This window comes from Onychostruthus taczanowskii, unplaced genomic scaffold (genome assembly GCF_017590055.1).
Source record: "Onychostruthus taczanowskii isolate IOZ18803 unplaced genomic scaffold, ASM1759005v1 scaffold99, whole genome shotgun sequence".
NCBI classification, from domain to species: domain Eukaryota; kingdom Metazoa; phylum Chordata; class Aves; order Passeriformes; family Passeridae; genus Onychostruthus; species Onychostruthus taczanowskii.
Window position 1 is genome coordinate 1,180,189 of NW_024507990.1, and position 18,358 is coordinate 1,198,546.

An 18,358-nucleotide genomic window follows, 5' to 3' on the forward strand; every position below is an offset into this window, starting at 1 on the left:
ATACCAAGCAGGGGAAGTTCAACTAGTTTCTGTCTACACAAGCACTGAACAAATTGTGAATGTCAGTCATCACCTATCCTAGAGCCAAACTTGATTATTGGGTGAACCAAATATAAAACATCTTTTCCCATTGTGTTGCAAAATTGGCCAATAAAGGAATATCGTGTATATTACAGATAATTAAGAACATAGTATTAGCTAAGTAACATAGTATTTTGGTAAATAAGTACATGATATAACATTTCAATGAATCTCATTTATAGTTTGAGCATATTATAGCTTGAACATATTATATTATTTATGAATTAATAAAAGACAATTCATATGTACCAGACATTTTTAAGGATTTGTCTGGTAGAAATATTTCAGAAAACTGATTTATGCTTATTTTTGTTTTGCATTTTTCGAAATACCAAATAAAATTCTTCAACACGTTTGTAATGCTACTTCTGGGCATGTTGTTGTAGAACATGCAGCTCTCACTCGGCAAAAGCCATCTGCTATGGGATCTGCACCCTGCAGGACTTTGAGGGACTGCCTCATGCAAGAGCTTTTAACAGCCAGCAATTTCAAAATAATAAAATCCAGAAACTTTAGCTTACTCTGAAAGCAGTATTCTGCATATACAGAGCCCAGAGTTGTGTCTATGTGATCCTGTGTCTGAGGGGCTCAAGAGAAGCAGAAGAAAGGAAAGAAAGGAAAGAAAGGAAAGAGAGGAAAGAAAGGAAAGAAAGGAAAGAAATGAAAGAAAGGAAAGAAAGGAAAGAAAGGAGGTATTTCACAGTGTCCATGAAAAAGTGAAATCAGAAAATGCCATCAGACAAGGCATATCAGAAAATTCCTCAAGGGGCACAATCTGTTAAACTACTGAATGTCTTTGATAGGAAATAGTGTAAAATTTAGATCTTTACACATTCCTGAGCAGAAAAGCCAGCATCCTCTAGGAGAATAACCTGTGCTTCCATCCCTTTCAGCTCCAATTTCAGCGAACACTTTTTGGTTTTAGGATAGAAGACAGATGTGTGAAGGTTCCCCCTGTGCTCTGCTGCATGCTCCCAGTCAGTAAATCACTAACCTTCCCCAGAAAACCCAGGAGGGAGTGGTGCACACAAGTTCTCTGTAAAGGTTCCTCTTTGGACATGAACAGATCTGCCTGTCTGGCAGGAGGCAAGCTCATTCTGAACTTTTTCTAGGTTTCAGTGCCCGTGTGATAAACCAGAGTCAGTAAATAATTTTTTAGACTTTACTCCAGAGGAAACTAACACCGAATATTACTTTGAGCCTCCTCTCCAAACACAACCTCAGGCTTTCAGCAGCTGTGCAGATAGCAGGGGATGAATTTTAATAAGCCATAAATCCCAAAACTCAAGGTTACACCACAAAAAGCCATTTCTGTCTCTGTCTATCATGCCCTCTTGACTACATTTGACCATCTGTAACTTTTCTTTCCCAATACATGGAGTATTCCTGCCAAGAACTGTGACTATTGCTCATGTTAATTAAAATACCATATATCTTTCCAGTGATTCTAGTTTTTTGCACCTGCCCTTTCCATTGTCTGGGTGAGCTTTACTTATTGCTCGAGGTCAATTAGCAAAGATATGTGTTATTTGTTAAACCCCTACCTTCAGAGATCCCACGAGGAAATCTGTTTTCAGAACCTGTGTGGAATGGTTAAAGAAAGGACAGAGAGGGTTACATCAAAACCAGTCCATTGTCCTGAGCACATGACATATCAAACATTCCTACACCCGGTGTAGCCTCTCCAGAACTTAACTCCTGACCTAGAGCAAAATTCCATTGAGAGTCTTGTGTTCCTTCCCTCATTTCTGTGAGCTGCTTGAAACAAATCTGATGTCCAGAAAAAAAATTAGCTGCTTTACTTATATAATCCCAGTCAATTCAACTGCCTTCAGAGTTACTCTTCCTGTGCCTTCCACAGGACTTGGAGGTAGCAAAGTTGGTAGGAGGCCCTTCCAGGGGCTGGCATGCTGTGACTCTCCTGCTTCTGCACCACTTTCAAGTGGTTTGGGTGGTACCACTTGGAGTCTGCATGTAAAGCATGACCTGGAGTGCTAGAGGTGGGGAATGAGAAGAAAACACCCCTTCATATTCCACCTTTTTGGGGATCTGTTGACACGGTCATGGTCAGAGCATGAAGAAAGCGGATGGCACTTACCGTGAGATGCTGAGGTAGCAAATCACAAAGTTGCCTTCAGCTGCAGCTCTTTATACCTTATCTCCTGCCCACACAGCACTCCAGAGCTCTATTTTTGGTCAATAATAATTTACTCTTTAGTTGTAAACGTGTTGTAGCTCTGATCTCTCTGCTAATTACTCAGGGACAGGATTGGTTTAAGGTTGTATGGAGTCAGCTGCACTGACCTGTCCTTTTCACATTGATCTGTGCCAGGATGGAGGATGGAGGAACCCAAAGACAGCTCTGATAAAGCCAAATAAGGCAACACTTGGCTCTGCACTGCAAGGGTTTACCTTAGTCAGCAGGATGGGGTTTTTCTAATTATGCACATAAGGCAACATTTGGCTCTGCACTGCAAGGGTTTACCTTAGTCAGCAGGATGGGGTTTTCTAATTGTGCGCACTTCCTTCTTTAAGGATATAATAATAACGGATTCCCTCCTATCCTCCCTGTTTATCTACACATAATGCTAGATAAGAAGAAAGATTTATTGAGGGAAATTTTTATACCATTCTCTCGGGTGCTGGTAAGCCTGAAGCCAGCCTCAGTTTTGGGGCAGAGTGAGACATCTGCCAGCTAATGGACCACAAGAGAGACTTGCATTCCTGACCCGTGGTTTGCAAGGCGTGCTCAAGGTCAGCTGCAGAAAGGTGCCTGATTTTTGTGCCACTCCACTATCCTGCAGAGGTTGTCATGGAGCAGGATGGATGTCAAACCACAATGACTGTAAGTTGCTCTGTAAGGGAAGGTGGAAGGGGATTGTCTGCTTCTTTCAGATTAGCTGTTTAAGTGTGGCATTCACATTCCCTGGAAAAATTCCTTCGCCCAGGATTTTTCCCCTGGGAAGCTGAGACGCCTAAGAAAAAGGAAAACAATTCTTATCTCATTTGCTTCACCTTTGTTGTGCTCATGTGGAATGTGTTTGGAGATTGTTTACCCACAGGTAAAATGATTGTTTCATTGGGTTCTGCTGTGAGTTGTTTTGGCTCTCTGGCCAATCAGGGCCAAGCTGTGCTGGGGCTCTGGAAAGAGTCATGAATTTTCATTATTAGCTTTTTAGTATTCTGTAAGTATCCCTTCTATATTCTTTAGTATAATATAGTATAGTATTCTTTAATATTATATATTATTATAAAGTAATAAATTAGCCTTCTGAGAACAGGGAGTCAGATTCATCATTCCTCCCTGCCACGAGTGTCCCTGAAAATACAATAGTTTAAGGACTGATTTTGACACTGCAAGGGGCAGTAAGAAAGGGAGGAATAATTGAGAACATGCTGGGACAAAACCCTGACTGACAAATGGTAAGGGAGGAGGTGGTGTGAACCAAACCTGGTCAGCCACGCTGCTTGGTGAAGGCATTTAAAAATGCAAAAAGTAGCATTCTTGAGGGTCTCTCACATCTTTGGAAAATACTCTTACCAAAAGATAATTTTGTACAGGAGATGCAGTGGCAAAGCAGATTTGTCATCATTACCTCATTTTTCTTTATTTTAAGGCAGAAGAAACTTTCATCAGAACATTATTTAAACTTTAGAGGCCATGAAATCTAACCACCTCTTTGTGGAATGACCCAGCTTCTTCTATGGGAAGAGATGGATTGTCAGATGGATTGTTGTCATTGCTTCACATTGGCTCAGTCTGGGGAATATCCTTAGTGCATTTACACAGCTCTCCTTGGCTGTTTGTTTTGGATTATCTTCAGGGTGCCCATGATTTAGTTACAGTAGGAACAAAAGGCATCTGTATTGCATTCTGCAATAAAAAATGGATTCCTGCAGTGTTGAGGGGAACTCTACTTAGGCCTTTTCTCTTGGTTTTTGAGTCCTTTCTAGAATGTCTTCCAGTGCTTTTATTACTTTTTTTTTTTTTTTTTTTAAATATCAGTGTCTCTTCCAGTCTGACCTGAACTGTGAGCACAGATGCTCTCAGAAATGGCAATGACACCACGCAGATGTGGAGATAATATTATTATTGTATTTTTCTTCCGTTAATTGCTGTGTATCAAACATTTAAATTAGCTTTTAAATTTGGTTGCAACAGCAGAGTTGTAGGTGCTTTTTACATTTTAACAGTCTCAAGACCTGGTTTGGGTCCCCCACATTACAGCAATTTATCTGGTGAGGAAAGGACCACACATTTATTGTGTGAGTCTCTAAACAGGTGTTGTACCAGCAGATTCATCTGCATGGTTCCTGTAAATTGTAATTCCCGGAATTCTATAAATCCTCCTATTTGCTAATGTTGGTCAATCACAACTATCTTCAGGAGTTCTCATAATTCTGGCTTTGTCAATCTGTGTGCTCCATAAATGTCAGCCTGTCTTGGGAGCTGGAAGGTTGGACAGCCTGCCAAGCACAACCTGACAGATTTGTTCATTTGGTTATCTGAGGAATTCTTTTGCTCCTTGTGGATGGCAGAGTGTTTGTTTTCTGGCCTGTTCCAGCGCTAAATAGCTTTGATCCTATGACAGTTACCCAGCAGCTTTTCCAATGGGTGCTCATGAAGAGATAATTTTCCCAGTACCAGTGGCCAGGGAAGCAAGGCTTCCATACCAGGTGCCCAAACCACTGACAGATAAGCTGCTGTATCTGCAGCTGTCTGATACTTTGAGGACAGATGGACATTTTGGTCCAAACCAGTACAGCTATTCTCACATTTCATCCCCAACCCCCTTTCCCTGGGCCTTCAGGCACATATGTGTTTGTTCCTGATACCACCACCTTTCAGACCTTTTATCACTTCATCTTGATGGGTTATTGTGTTGCTTTTGCTACAACACACCAGGTAGACTGAAAGGGGAAGAAGGCCATCTTCTTTTTGTCCCACATCAATTCAAAAAGCTTTTGAAAATGAAAATTTTTGTGGATTTAGCCTCCATGTAGGAGCCTTCCATCGCATCTGGTGCAAAGTTGCCTGGCCTTTAACATCATTAATCTACATTAGGAATTCTGTAAGTTTGGATTTCATCCTTCACTGTTCATGCAGGTCTCTGAAAACCACAAAGATACTCCATGATAAGCATTATTAGTGCTCATTCATTGGATAAAGCCTGTTCCTTGTCATTTAAATTATGTGTTTGCAAAGTTGTAGTGAACTGGTTTTGGAGAAAAGGAGGAGAACAGACACCATTCCCAAGGTGCATAACTGTCACTGAGATTTATTGCCGTGGTAACCCCACAGTTTAATTTGGTGGTGTCCTGTTTTATTGAAAGCTTTTTGGTCTTCAGTCCAAAGGGACAAAGAGCAAGCATTCCTTCACAGCTCTTCTCAGGTTAGACGTGATGACTTTTGGGCTCAAATAATCAGTGTTGCCAGAAAAACTGCATATGCACAGAGAGCTGTACGAACAAACAAACTTTTGTGTCAGTAAATATTCCTGCATTTAATAGAAACAAATGTATTGAGGTTTGAGAATATGTTCTTTGATCTTTTGAGCCTGTCTTTAAATGATAACTCTTTTCCAATGAAAGTACAAAGATTAATTTATGTAAAGGGGAACAGAAAGATAGCCCAAACTTATCAAAAGTGTATGGTGCTTCATGCTGATTTCTGCATAACTGTACATGAGTTTGACACTGCAGCAAGGCCAAATAGAATTAATGGCAATCTTTGAGGGATTCCTTTCTAAAAATATATTTGCAAGCTTTTTATTTTTTTTTTTTTTTTTTGCACAGCTGTCACTTACCCCCAGCCTAGAAAAGCTTCTGTTATAATACTGGAACATGGGCACTGAAGATATCTTTCAGCTAACTACTGAACACTGCAAAATAGTCGACGATATATACTGTATATTTTAGGGGAAAGGGGATGTGTATCCTAAATTTATCTTTTTATCTTCCCCCAGCATAAACCAGTGGCATGATCACATCTTCAGGTTGTTTCAGCAGTTGCAAAGTTGGCAACAATCCGTATTCTGTGCAAATTACTGACAAGAACTATTTATTACTCTGTGGATTGTGGGGCTATTTCACCTTAAATGACAGATCTTCTTCTTCCTTGTGCCCTTTTGTAGGCAACCAAACTGAAAAAATCTTTACCAGGCTGTTATTTGTACCTTGCCATTTGGAAGCCAACAAAACACTTTTTTAGTTGTTTTTTTTTTTTTTTTTTAATCGAAGTCATTCTGGTAGCAAAAACAGAAGTAGAGGCAGAAGCAGTTGAAATAATACATATTGTTTGTTCTTCCAACTTACAACTGATCTCATATCTGTACTGTCTCCTTGCACAAGAGCAAATTATACTGTACATTTGGGATTTCATCTATTGTTTGTTCCAATTTACAGCTGATCTCATATCTGTACTGTCTCCTTGCACAAGAGCAAATTATACTGTACATTTGGGATTTCATCTAGTAGCAGCAGAAAAAACCTGTGTTGAGATAGAAATGGCTTGACTTCCATGCCAGAATTTTTCAGCTAATTAAATGATGAGTTTTGTACATCCAGCAGTTGCCAAATAGACAACACAAATATTCAGTTACAGAGCAGAGGGTACTTATCCAAGGTTTCCCTAAAGGCATGGAGATGTCACACCTGGGTTATTGGATATCTGTACTGTCTCCTTGCACAAGAGCAAATTATACTGTACATTTGGGATTTCATCATTTTCATTTCAGCAGCAGAAAAAACCTGTGTTGAGATAGAAATGGCTTGACTTCCATGCCAGAATTTTTCAGCTAATTAAATGATGAGTTTTGTACATCCAGCAGTTGCCAAATAGACAACACAAATATTCAGTTACAGAGCAGAGGGTACTTATCCAAGGTTTCCCTAAAGGCATGGAGATGTCACACCTGGGTTATTGGCTGTAGTGGTGAGCTCTTACTAAAGCTGCCTTGCTTTTGGAGATCTGGAAGTTGTCTGGTAAAATTCTGATTTTTTAAAAGTGTTTTGCACTGGGAATGGTGGCCTAGCAGACCTAGTGCCAATACTAGGAAAAAGTAGAAGCTAATAATCATTAAAATTTGATGACATGGTGATAAATAAACATATTGAGCACAACAGCATTTGTAAAGGGAAGTAGCATTCCACAAACCTAGAGGAGAATCAAAGATATGTGGATAGGTGGGAGAACCAGATGGTACTCTCTTAATGAATATCTGTACGCCATGTGAGAAGATATAGCTAAGTCTGTGTCTGTGATGTTATTTAAGATAATTTTCAGAGGTGATCCTGGACAAGGACAGGCTGATAATCCTGCTGCAGACATGTAAGTCTCCCTGGGGATAGTGTCAGAGTGTCCAAAGTGGCTTGATCTGAAGCAAATCCCAGGAGCAGCTTGGGGGAAGCTCAGTCCAGCAGCTCTATTTATGAATATATTCCATTAGGGCCCTCCTGGGATGCTCTTTGTCCTTGATGAACCTCACAGCCCTACTCAGTAAAGTCCCCTATACCCTTCTGTCCTTCTGCACAGAGCCTGCTAGCAGGTTATGAAACAGCCCTGGTAGGGATTACCAGGGCATCAGGAGGGCCTTGCGTGCTGCTAAGGACTCCTCTGCTTTTTGTAAAACATATTCTGTGTCTGGGACATCAACACTGTGCTTTGCTCGAGCTGTTTCAAAGCAGGCAGTAAATGCAGTGTGGAGGAGTGAACCTCAGTCACAGCAAGGCTGCTTCTCCCCGTTGCCTTCTGACTGCCCACACCAGCCTCACCTTTCACCTGCAGTCCTGCCAGCAGCCAGCTGCACAGCTGGGTCACTGGGCATGTATAAATATATATATATGTCTTTGTATGTGTATATACACACACACGTAGGCATTAGCTGCCTTCCCAGGCACATCTACAGGCTGGGTGAGGAGTGAACAAACAGCAGCCCTGAGGAGAAGGACTTGGGAGTATTGGTTGACAACAAGCCCAACATGGCTTTGTGTACTGCAGCCCAGAAACCCCCTCTGTGCTGGGCTGAGCCCCCAGTGGGGGCAGCTGGTCAAGGTGGGGATTCTGCCCCTCTGCCTGCTCAAGTCAGACCCCACCTGGGGCCCTGGGGAGCAGCACAGGGAGGAGCTGGAGCTGCTGGAGAGAGCCCAGAGGAGGCCATGGAGATGCTCCAGGGCTGGAACTAGGCTGGGAGAGCTCGGGATGCTCACCTGGAGAAGGGAATGCTCCAGGGAGAGCTGAGAGCCCCTTCCAGGGCCTAAAGGGGCTCCAGGAAAGCTGGAGAGGGACTGGGGACAAGGGATGGAGGGACAGGACAAAGGGCAGTGGCTTGCCACTGGAAGAGGATAGGTTTAGATGGGATATTAGGAAGCCCCTGTGAGGTTGGTGAGACCCTGGCACAGGTTGCCTAAAGAAGCTGTGGCTGTCCCATCCCTGGAAGTGTTCAAGGCCAGGTTGGATGAGTCTGGAGCAACCTGGTCCAGTGGAAGTTGTCCCTGATGGTACAACCCATTCCAGGAGATGAGAGTAAGCCAGGCTCTCGTTAACAGATCAATTTGGGGTGCATTAGCATGAAACAACACTGAACGATCAATGTGTTTTTTAAGAGATGACCAAGGATGTCTCTAATATTTGCTGGTATCCACAAAAAATGAGAATCCACATTTTGAGTGAGGCCACGTTGGGCAAAGTTATCAGGATTACACTGGAAACTTCATAGGAGGTAAGTGCCTGCCTGACCAGTTTAGAAAATTCAAGGTAGTTTTGGAAACAGAGTGTAGACAATGATGAGCTGACTATATGAGTTTGCTGGCTATGCTGCCTGGGGAATGTTGGTGTGCACATCACTTTCACGAACAAAAGTTGAAAGGAGATCTCAGTTTAGATTTGAATGTCCTCTAAATTATGTTCCAAAGTGGCTTGTAGGATTGGAGAAATTTAACTTGAAGTAAGATCTTGCAAAGAGGACACAAGAATTAAAAGAATAATCAAAGATTAAGTGGAAGTAGGAAGGAAGGTATAATAAGTTCTTATTGTTTGGACAGAATATTGAGATATCTATTTTATTCCTAAAGCAACATTTATAAGGGATAATTGCATTCTGTTTCAGAGAAAAAGTTATTTTATCAGCTAAGGCAGTATTAGATGAAATTTCCTGGTGAGAACAAAGCAGGATGTCTGATTAGACCACTTTAAAAGTGTCTGAAACACTTTGAAATAACTGAAGCAAGATTTTTAATTGAATAAATAAGTGTAAAAGGAGCAAGGAAAAATGTAAACCTTAGAAGAATTCAAGGTAATGATTGAAATGCAACACTCAACTTCTCATTATTTACATGGCATAAGCTCCACAATTTTTATTATGTAGGCATTACTCATCTACAGATTAATGAAGGACAAAGCAGTGACTACAAATAAAAGTGATAGAATGCCACATTTTGTGCAATTCTCTCACTTGACAGCACTGGAGGCATTTACTCTTCACTTTCTGCCTTCTTGCTGATTTCCCGGCTCTTGGCTCGGAGCTTGTTGACCTGAGACTCTGCAATGTCAGCCCGCTCCTCGGCTTCCTCCAGCTCGTGCTGGATCTTGCGGAACTTGGAGAGGTTGACATTGGACAGCTCCTCCTGGAGACAGGAGGAAGCATAAAACAGGTTTTAAAACAATTCCACTGTAAAACTGCTAGGTGAAAATATGAAAAAAGGAAAGTGAAACGAAGCAGGGACCTACTACCACAATGTTGACTTGTGCTCAAAGAGAGCTACACAGAGAAAAATATCAACACAGAATCCCACTTCCACCTGGATAAAGACTGACTGAGCACAGTGATACTCACAGCCTCCTCAGCTTGTCTCTTGTAAGCTTTCACCTTAGTTTGCAGTTTATCCACTAGATCCTGCAGCCTGAGAACATTTTTCCTGTCTTCCTCAGACTAAAGAGAATGACAAGACAGAGAAGCATATCTTTTATCCTCCTCTACATGAAATAGAGAGTAACATTTCTATTTGACATTCCTGCCCAGTAAGAGAGAAGTGATAAGCTATATATTGTTAAAATTACTAGAAGATAGTAATCTTCTGCTGCTTTCATTATTCTCCTTTTTGTACGTGTGACTCAGGACAAAGAGAAATTCCTCAGGGCTATAAATTGGGTTCCAGGAATATGAGTGTATCAACACGAAGAAGATTCCTGCCTTACCTGGTAGGTGAGTTCCTTCACCCTCCGCTCGTACTTGCGCACACCCTTCACGGCTTCAGCGCTGCGCTTCTGCTCAGCATCAACCTCCCCTTCCAGCTCCCGCACCTGCAAGGACAAGCCCATCCCTGCAGCTTCCCTGACAATGACTCTCCAAGCAGAGACACGCTCACTCAGGCACAGCCCCAGCCCTACACACCCTGGCCTCCAGCTTCTGGATCTGCTTCTTCCCTCCCTTCAGTGCCAGCTGCTCAGCCTCATCCAGACGGTGCTGCAGGTCCTTCACTGTCTGGTCCAGGTTCTTCTTCATCCTCTCCAGGTGGGCACTGGTGTCCTGCTCCTTCTTCAGCTCCTCTGCCATCATGGCCGCCTGATCAGAGCAAAGAGTCAAAGCCATTTTGGGACTGGAGATGTTTTGGGGGGACTACATTCATCCTCAACAATGCCAGGCATGTCCAACTCACATCTGTGATGGCCTTCTTGGCCTTCTCCTCAGCATTGCGGGCTTCCTGGATGGTATCCTCCATTTCACCCTGGATCTGGGCAATGTCCGTTTCCAGCTTCTTCTTGGTATTGATCAAGCTGGTGTTCTGTTGAGCAGCATCAGAGGTTTGTTTTGTAAGTTCATTATTTGAAATCAAGAACATTACAGAATTTTCAATAATTTAAGACATAATTATGTGAAAAAGCAATACCAGAGACTTTTCTAGTAAAATTTCTTTTCACTGGGGAAAAAAAACATTTTGTTTTTTCTTTCTCCATTTTTCATTAATTCGAAAAAGCGCTCAAGAAATATAATTTGTGCCACATCTCATCCACCAAGGCTGTCACAGGAAATTAACAAAAATAGAGTAAGGGAAAAGTCACTAGTGCACATATTTTTTTCAGAAAAATCTCTTTTAGTAACATGATGAATATTGCAGAAAAGAGTACTGTCTTCTCCTAGGTTGAGCATTCAATGGTGACTGGAAAAAAGCATAAAAGTGTTCACCAAATGACCTCACCTGGCTGTGGAGGAGTTGCACACGCTCACTGGCATCCATTAATTCCTGCTCAGCCACTTTCCTCGACCGCTCCGTCTGCTCCAGGGCTGCCCGGAGCTCCTCAACTTCAGCCTGCAGCAGGTTTGCTCTGCGCTCCACCATGGCCACCTGCTCCTTCAGGTCCTCCTGAGACCTGAGAGCATCATCCAAGTGTATCTGGGTATCCTGTAGAGCCATTGAAATAAATTATAAGCAGATTTAGAGCTCCTGTGGACTGAAAGTATTAACCAAGGCAATTTTTGTTCAACAGACCTTGAGCACTCCCTGTGTATTTCTCAGATTCTTCTGTGCCTCTGCAGCCTGGCGGTTGGCATGGCTCAGCTGAATTTCTACTTCATTCAGGTCTCCCACCATCTTCTTCTTCAGCCTCAGGGCTTCATTTCTGCTCCTGATCTCAGCATCCAGGGTGCTCTGCATGGACTCCACCACTCGCAGGTGGTTTCTCTTCATTTGTTCAATCTCCTCATCTTTTTCTGCTATCTTCCTGTCAATCTCAGCCTTCACTTGGTTGAGCTCAAGCTGCAGGCGCAGGATCTTCCCCTCCTCATGTTCCAGGGAGGCCTGGACAAGCAAAAATAAGAATACTTTTCCTGTGATAAGTGTTGAACCTGAAGTTCTGAGTAAAAAGAGTGATATATTTAGATAATATCTCTACTTCTATAAGACCTCTTCTCTGCTTTTTTCTTGGAATGAGATAAGCAAGATAGAGATCCAAGACACATAAGACAGCACGAAATAATGCTGTGTACCTCAGCTTCCTCCAGAGCAGCCTGGATTTCAGATTTCTCCTGCTCAATCTGCTTCTTCACTTTCTCCAGCTCATGAATTGCCTTTCCTCCCTCCGCAATCTGCTCTGTGAGGTCGGAAATCTCCTCTGTGGAACAAAGATCAATGGCATGGTCAGGCACAGAGCAGAATGGGAAGGGTCCTGTCCCACCAAGGTGACAGGCATCTCTGCAGACCTGCAGGCACACACCCATGAGCAATGGTGGTAATGGCTGACAGTGAGAAAGGCCAGGGAGGAGCAGAGGGCCAGGGCCTTACGCTGCAGGTTCTTGTTCTCCCGCTTCATTGTTTCCAGGTGGTCCAAGGACTCCTCATAGGCATTCTTCATCTTGAACAGCTCCGTGCTGAGAGAGCGCGACTCCTTCTGCGAGGCCTCCAGCTCAGCCTGCGTTTCCTCATACTTCTGCTTCCATTCTGCCAGGATCTGAAGAGAAACGGGGTGTGAGTAGGGCTGTGGCCATCATGGGGCCATGCTCTGGCCAGGAGTGCTGGTGCTGGTGCCAAAAGACCTTGTCAAAGTTCTTCTGCTTCTTATCCAGAGCAGCACAGGCAGCATTGGATCTCTCCACATCAATCATCAGGTCCTCCACTTCATTCTGCAGCCTCTGCTTTGTCTTTTCCAGGGAGGCACATTTGGCATTGACAGCCTCAACATGTTCCTCTGCATCCTGCAGGCGCTGGGCCAGTTTCTTCCTGGGAGGAGACAAGCACAGTTGCATGTTAAAGCTTGGAAGGGTGTCAGTTCTATTCTGTCATGAGACAGAATTGATCACTTTAAGGGTTGACAGTTGATCACTTTAAGCATTTTGAACTGAGTACTTTGCACAGATATGTAGGGATCTAGCCTTTGCTGTGTCCTATCACCTATTAGGCCTGGCTTAGTGCTTCTAGTCCTAAAACCTATATTTTCCCTTCCTTTCTACACTTTTTCTCTGTCTTGCTCTCTTCCCTTTTTTTACAAATCTACATCCTTGCCTTTATCCCATTCTTGTCTTATCCTACTCTCAGAGATTCCAATTTCTTTTGACCAGCCTCCATTTTCTCCAGTCATTTCCCGTCCTTCTTCCGCACGTACTTGGCCTCCTCGAGCTCCTCCGTGCGCTGAATCGCGTCCGTCTCGTATTTGGTTCTCCACTGAGCCACTTCGCTGTTGGCCTTGGACAGGGCTCGCTGCAGCTCCCCCTTGGCCTCCTGCTCCTCCTCATATTGTTCCCGGAGCAAGTCACAGTCGTGGCGAGCGGACTGCAGGGCGTGGGCCAGGGCGTTCTTGGCCTGTGGGAAGAATAGCAGTGTGACAATGAGTGGAAATATCCTGGGAGATCTCCTGAACAGAATGCTGATGGGCACTGAGTCTGCTGTGAGTAATGGCAAGCTCCTGAATAAAAATGCAAAGTCCAGGAATCTGCAAAACAACATACAGACTACAGGGAAGGAGGAAGAAATCTAGTATGACAAGGCTTACACTGTATTACTTAAGTGGTTTTTTTCCTCCCTTTAGTCTTATTGATTATGTAATTTCATTCATATCTAAATCTCCTCCTAGACAGAAGGAAGACCTGCTTACCTTTATCTCTTCCTCTAGATGCCTTTTGAGTTCCTCAATCTGTTGGGTGAAAGCCTGTTTGCCTCTTGACAGCTGAGAAATCAGAGCATCTTTCTCATCTACCTGGCGTGAAAATTCACCTGGGAGTGTTCAGATGAGTAAAAAAAAAGTTATCACTTATGCAAAAGTGTTAGTCTTGATAATAAATGCCCATATACAAATATTTTGAGTTAAACAAACTTTTGCTTCCTTCCTGGATTTCTAATCACTTATGCCTGCATTTTTACAGGCTAGAAATGACATGTCATGTAAAATCCCACCAGCCTTACTCTACATTTGCATTAAGCCTTAGGTTTACAGAATTAGTACTACAATGCAATCCAGAGGGATTATGGCCCATGGGAATCTCAAGAGGTTTAACAAGGCCAAGCAATCCAGGCAAGGTCTTTTGTGATGAGCAGGGGGAATGATCACTCTCCGCTAACCCGTTAGCAATGCTTCTCCTAATGCAACTTGAGATTCTCTCAGGATTCTGTTGGCCAGCTTCATCACGAAACACATTTTTGGCTCAGGTTCAACTTAGTTCATGTCCAATCCTCCAATACTCCAGGTGAGTTTTACTTTTTCCTTTTAAAGAACCCGGGTAATATACAGTATTCTCTTAAAAACACAAATGACTTACCGGATTCTGTTTGTAGCCGAGCTCTTTGAGCACTAATGTCATTAATTATACGCTGCTGTTCCTCCTCCTTTGTCTTAATCTCACTGAGTTGATCTTCTAGGGAACGACACATCTTTTCCAGATTTGCCTGTTTGCACGAGAAGCGGAAGGAAAGACGTTTAATGGTTCAACTCATAATTTGTGAGCATATGAAGTCTTATAAAGGAAGATAGAATGATTCAGAAGCCAAAATTTCTCAGTTAACTGATATATATCTCTATGAAATTTGTGTTTCCATTCACATGTGTATATTCCCTGCCCATTGTAGGGTGGAAGAAATTATATGATCAAATGATTTAAATAATAGTGAAATGTTTAAACACACATTGAAGTTGCAAAGTGAAGTAGTTTATTCTAAAATACGACTAACAAATTTCTATGTTAAAATATAAATATCTGATTATGTTTGAAGTAATGAAAAGAAATATTTATGTACCTTAGCTTTGGAGACAGACTCCATATTGCTGGCCAAGTCATCAATCTCCATCTTCAGCTCACTTTTCTCCTTCTCCAGCTTCTGCTTCACGCGTTGCAGGTTGTCGATCTGCTCGCCCAGCTCAGCTGTGCTGTCCGCGTGCTTCTTGCGCAGGGCGGCAGCCGTGGCTTCGTGCTGCAGCGTGGCTTCTTCCAGGTCACGGCGCATCTTCTGGAACTCTGCCTCACGCTTCTTGTTCATAGTAGCACAGACAGAAAATGCTTCTTAAAACTTTATAACAAGACAAATCTTTTCCAGAGTGCGAGTGATAGGTTCTACCTCATACCTTGTTTTCAGTGGCATGTTTTTCCTTCTCCACCTTGGCCAGTGTTAGCTCAAGGTCATCAATATCTTTCTTCAGCTCTGAACATTCATCTTCCAGCTTCCTCTTCTTGGCTGTCAGCTCAGCATTCATCTCTTCTTCTTCCTCTGCTCTCTCTGTCAGCTCCTTAATTTTGGCTTCCAGCTGGATTTTGGTTTTGATGAGCTGGTCACACCTTTCCTCAGCATCAGCCAAACCATCAGCTTCCTACGTGATTAATTTAAATGAAAGAGTTTTCAACCTGGGGCTACTGGCTCTGATGTACTTTTCGGCTGTAGACATCTAAATGCCATAAGACTAATCCAAATACTTGCTTGTAAATGCAGTTTTAAGGACATTATTTTTGGTACGTTCTTATTTCCAGGGAAGAAGGGAAGCAGTGAAATTTCATTACCATTTTTCTTGAAGAGACAAGGACCATAAATGCCAGACAACTACCTGACACTCTCAGCTCTTCCTACTCCATCTGAATTCACTTGGGATTCTCCAAACAAAATATGTTAATTGGACCTCCAGACAATCTTGATTGGTCAGTTGTTAACATATCAAAATTGTAAAGTATACAAAGTTCTATAAATATTAAGATAGCAATTGTATGTGGTTTTTCTTCTCATTTTATAAAATATGTGTATGTTTATAAAATAATTTTCATTTTGGGATAATACGTCTTTACTGAGACATTTAGGATGATTAAATAGAGGACATCACAAGTTAAAAAATTTTAGCAATACTCACAGCTTGCACTTGGAGCTGCAGGTCATTTTTCTCCTGCACTAAGGCCACCATTTTCTCCTCAAGCTCCTTCCGTTTTGCCTCAGACTTTGCAAGCTCTTCCTTGGTTTTCTCAAACTCTTCCTTCATGTTGGCCATCTCCTTCTCAGACTCTGCGCTCTTCAGCAAGGGCTTGATCTTGAAGAATAGCTTCATCCATGGCCAGTGCTTGACATTCATGAATGAACGGACATTGTACTGGATGCAGAAGATAGACTCCCTGAAAGGTAATAACAAAATGTATTTTGGTACATATTTTAAAATCTATAGAACATATTTGGCAGTATATGTTAATATACATAACATGAAGTTCAACACATAATACTTCTTAGTTGTATATATATATATGTTTGTATATAGTATCCATATTTGGTATATTTGTACACCTACATAGTTCTGTATATGTCTATGTGTAAAATATTTATCATTTATTATTCAATATATGTTTCTTAATAATATTTCGATCACATTTTGTATATAATATATTTATATTTCCACTGAAAACCTTCTAGTGTTATATAGAGTATCAACCCATATAGACAGATTTTTAGTTCAGGTGTTTGGCTCATTTTTATGACCAATTAAAAGGAACACTTCTATAAGTAGACTCAGTCACTTTTATGAATTTTATCAAAGGGAAGAAAATGTTTCTCCTATGATAGATATATGTCTTTTTCTCATTTTATTTAGCAGTCACCTAAAATAATTAGCTTAGACTAGATATCAGTTTTCTCGACATACATATAATATAACCATTTAATGACTTCAGCAGCAAAGCATTAAAAAAATTGTTTCCCTAAACTGGGATTTTACACTACTTCATCTGTTTTCAGGATATACTTTCATATTGACAAACTGAATTAAAGAGAAATAAATGAGATTTTTTTTTGGAAGCAGCTTATTTTCAGTTTTGTTCATGCCGTTACTATCTGATAAGGATTGGTCCAGCAAGCCAAGTAAATATCTACCTCCTCTCCATCATTTTCTTGAACTCCACCCTCATCAGGTAACCTCTACACATGGCCTGGGTGCGGGTGATGAGCTGTGCCAGCTTCTCATCCCTCATCTCCTCCAGGAGGCCCAGCAGCCCAGCTTTGAAGAACACCTTGAGAGAGGCAATGTTGCAGCACATCACTGTCAGGTAGAGAGAGCAAAGCCCAGGCAGGCAGTGAATGGGGGGGTTGGTACCTTGGTGTGTCCAAATTTGTACTGGGTGTGGTCCACATCGATTGACCCAAGGAGCTTCTCAGAAGCCTTCTTGCTATCGATGAACTGTCCCTCAGGGATGGCACTGGCATTAAGCACCTTGTATCTGGAATCAGAGGAACAAAAGGAATAAATAACAGCCCTTTGAAAATGTCTTTTTTTTTTTTCTCTTTCTCTCAATAGCTATAGAAAGAACCTGGATGACTCACTTGGACAAATTACTTTTGTATACCTAAAGGTAACTTCTGCAGTACTTAAAACAATTAGGAAATGCAAATGATTCAACATTTGTCTATATGGTGGATGGTGATGAAATGAAATCTGACCTCTGTTTGAAGTCAGCATAGAGGATTCTGCTGGGGAACCCTTTCCTGCAGATCCTGATCCCTTCCAGCACGCCGTTACAGCGCAGCTGGTGCAGCACCAGCTCGTGCTCCATGGCACCTAATAAATCACAGAACGAAATTGTATATCACTTTACTGCACAGAGAAGATCAGCTATATCACACCCCTGAACTTTAACAACTTACCAGGTGTTTTTGTTTCATTAGGAATAAGGCACCGCACAAAATGGGGATGTGTGCTTCTCAAATTGCTCATCAGCTTGTTTAAATTTTCCTGACGAGCAAGAACAAAGCCTTGGGTTTAAAAGTGTTATTTACACAATCTCAATGCTAGGTGGAGATAAAAACACTGCAATAAAACCATGATCAATAATTTTTTGACAGAACTTTCAGGCAGTTCTGAAAGAATACTTCCCGAGTTTCAGTAAGAATTCTTCTTTACTAGAAGCAAATTATTTTATCCGTTATGAACACAAAGGTATAATAGAGCAATCTAACATATTTCTGAACTGAATTTTCTGTTTTTCTTTTCAAAATGTGGTAATTTTAGAATAGTTATTCTACAGTACCCGGAAGAGAGCCGAGACGGTCTGGAAAGAAGAACCCTTCTTCTTGGCGCCCTTCTTGCCACCACCACCACCACTGCTCTCTAAAAAGTAATAAATTTTTTGTAAAGAAGTGAACAACAAAAGCACACAGAATCTGAAAAACTTTATATGTTCATCTTAAAAACTCCTGCAAAAATAATAATATGATCAAATTTTGCAAAGTCTGATTGTGGTTAAAGTTACAAAAAAAGACTTGAATTTTTCAGATGACAGTAGAAGGAAATCTAGTGACTTCAAGCTGAAATTTAGAAAATGCAGTAGGGAAA

At 41.8% G+C, this 18,358-nt stretch overlaps 1 protein-coding gene across 1 annotated transcript in view; it reads right to left on the minus strand.

Moving 5' to 3' along the window:
* Window positions 1–9,537: 9,537 nt before the first annotated feature.
* The window catches only part of LOC121348116 (myosin-1B-like), a 58,146-nt gene continuing 49,325 nt past the window's right edge, over window positions 9,538–18,358 (minus strand). The window contains 15 exon segments of the mRNA XM_041427323.1: window positions 9,538–9,705; window positions 9,915–10,010; window positions 10,277–10,381; window positions 10,473–10,643; window positions 10,738–10,863; window positions 11,278–11,481; window positions 11,569–11,877; window positions 12,066–12,190; window positions 12,361–12,526; window positions 12,612–12,795; window positions 13,178–13,374; window positions 13,667–13,785; window positions 14,328–14,454; window positions 14,803–15,072; window positions 15,161–15,300. Coding sequence (XP_041283257.1) covers window positions 9,553–9,705; window positions 9,915–10,010; window positions 10,277–10,381; window positions 10,473–10,643; window positions 10,738–10,863; window positions 11,278–11,481; window positions 11,569–11,877; window positions 12,066–12,190; window positions 12,361–12,526; window positions 12,612–12,795; window positions 13,178–13,374; window positions 13,667–13,785; window positions 14,328–14,454; window positions 14,803–15,072; window positions 15,161–15,300 — 2,492 coding nt within the window. The 3' untranslated portion in view covers window positions 9,538–9,552.